Source organism: Colobus angolensis, unplaced genomic scaffold (genome assembly GCF_000951035.1).
Source record: "Colobus angolensis palliatus isolate OR3802 unplaced genomic scaffold, Cang.pa_1.0 Scaffold291, whole genome shotgun sequence".
NCBI classification, from domain to species: domain Eukaryota; kingdom Metazoa; phylum Chordata; class Mammalia; order Primates; family Cercopithecidae; genus Colobus; species Colobus angolensis.
In genome coordinates, this window is record NW_012116166.1 from 1365248 (window position 1) to 1367427 (window position 2180).

General features: G+C 44.7%; 1 protein-coding gene across 1 annotated transcript in view; it reads right to left on the reverse strand.

Annotated features, from left to right (window-relative positions):
* LOC105516834 (cytochrome b-c1 complex subunit Rieske, mitochondrial) overlaps window positions 1-593 on the reverse strand; it is a 5453-nt gene extending 4860 nt beyond the window's left edge. Inside the window, exon 1 of the mRNA XM_011949173.1 lies at window positions 1-593. Within this exon, the coding sequence (XP_011804563.1) occupies window positions 1-28 (28 nt within the window). The 5' untranslated portion in view covers window positions 29-593.
* Window positions 594-2180: the final 1587 nt, after the last annotated feature.

Below are 2180 nucleotides of genomic sequence, written 5' to 3' on the forward strand. Positions count from 1 at the left end.
GGCCCGAGCGGGCTGCGACCGACAACATGGCGACAGCTGCTCCAACCGCCAAGCCGGTCACAGGGACGACCTTCCAACCACGGCGCAGGCGCGAAGAGGCACGGGACGCGTGGCGTCAGCGCGCCGCCGGAAAGTAAGTCCTGCAGGGCGGGGCAAACCTGGAGAGGCGCTGCGTCGGGGGACGGGGTTACAAGCCCTCGCTGGGGGCGGGGCTTGCGGCCCACCTCTCAGTCCCGGTGCCAGTTGGTCTGTGTCCCGAGAGATGCCCAGAAGAAAGAGAGGGCTGAACAGGGGACTCCAGTGGCGTCCGATGGGCCGACTTTACGATGCTTTAGAGTAAAAATTTCATCTAGGAGGACCTAAAGATAACAATAAACGATTATAGTTTAACTTAGGATGGTAATATATCTCAACTAGGACAAAGTCCAGCACATAGTAATCGCTATGTTTTTACTATGATGATTTTTATTATCTTCGTCTAACAGCAGCAACAACAAAAAGACCAGAGGCATCTGTGCAAAACTCGATAATGCTAATGGATTATGTTTATTAAGCATTCGCTGTGTATTTGGTTTTGTGTTTTATTATACCTACCTTCTTTCATTTGTTATCAAGGTCTCTATGAAGTCAGAGCTATTAGTATCAGCATTTTGCCCACGAAGAAACCGCGGTGTAGAGAGATTCTTTTCCCGGTACTGGATAGCCAGCAAAATGTGAAGCAGGATAATCTGTCTCCTGAGTCTGGGCTCTTCAGTGACACCACTGTTTCCCCAAGTAAGATTTTAGAATTTTAGAGGATGCAGAGTTGGCTCATTCACTTTCCATCACATCGTGAGAACGTTTTTGTATTGTTTTGTTTTGTTTTGTTTTTCTCTTTCAATCCTGATTGCACCAATGAGAAAGTCTGTTTGGTACTAATACATCTTTAATTAAAACACACACACACACACACACACACGTACAGGTGGGGTCTCACTATATTGCCTAGTCCAGTCTCAAACTCTTGGCCTCAAGGAATCCTGTCTCTGCCTCCCAAAGTACTGGGGTTATAGGCATGAGCCAATGCACTTGGCCTCAGTTTGATCCTAATATATCTTTAATTCCTCTCTACACTTATTTCCCGCTTTTAACAGAAAAGATCTTGAATTAGAAGCTCTTATCAGACAACTGAGTCTAGAGTGATTTCACTGTATGGTTCATAGTATTGATTTTCTTTCCATACTGGTTTTCTATTCTCAGTACTATACTGAGATAAAGTTTTTCATTTATTTAGGTCAAAAATGATTTAAATATTAAGTAAATGTTAATATAAGCAGTGCACAGAATTGGCTCTGTGCTGTGTATGGGCTCTGTGATCTGGACAAATTCCTTCACCTTTCTGTGCCTCAGTTTCCTCACCTGCCAAATGGGGGCAGTAATGATGCCATGTGTGTTGTAAAGTTACTGGGAGGAGTAAGTGTACTGCAACGTGTAAAGCACCTACAAGCAGGCCCAGCACACAGGCAGCACCAAGTGAGGATTTGCTGGTGTTTTTATCTGAAATGCTACCTCCTCTAAGAAGCCTTCCCTTGGTCCTTGCTGACTCACCGTTATTCCTCACACCAGGTCCAAAGTGTACTGACAGTTTTCCCCTTTGACCTTCCTATGACTCCTCTTAGGGCCTGGGCTTTTTCCAGCCTTATAGCCCAAGGGACTATATTGTACTCTCAAGACTGGGGGCTGCCTCCTCAGGGGCCACCCTGGCCAGGCTCATCACACAGCTGGCTCAGTGCTCTCCCCTGGAAACAACCTTAGGATAAAAGACATTTCCAGAGAAGTTGTCACACACCATGCATGGTTTGAGTGCTTCACATGAAATAATATCACAGCTGTCCTCTGAGTTGGTAAGAGTAAATGAAAAATGAATGAATGAACGAGTGAATGAATGAATGAAGGAGTCTTCACAAAACCTTCACAATGTCCACGATGTCCCAGTTGGGTGAACAGAATAGGAATTATCTCCAGACTTCCTGCGTTCAATTTTAGTTTCACCACTCAGTAGCTGTGCCCTAGGGCAAGTTATTGAATCTCTGTGTGTACCTCTCAGTCTTTCTCTTGTAAAACAGAGATAATAACAGGGTCTACCCTAGAGAGTTATTTTAAGGATGAAATGAATTAATATATGTAAAATGCCTAGGACT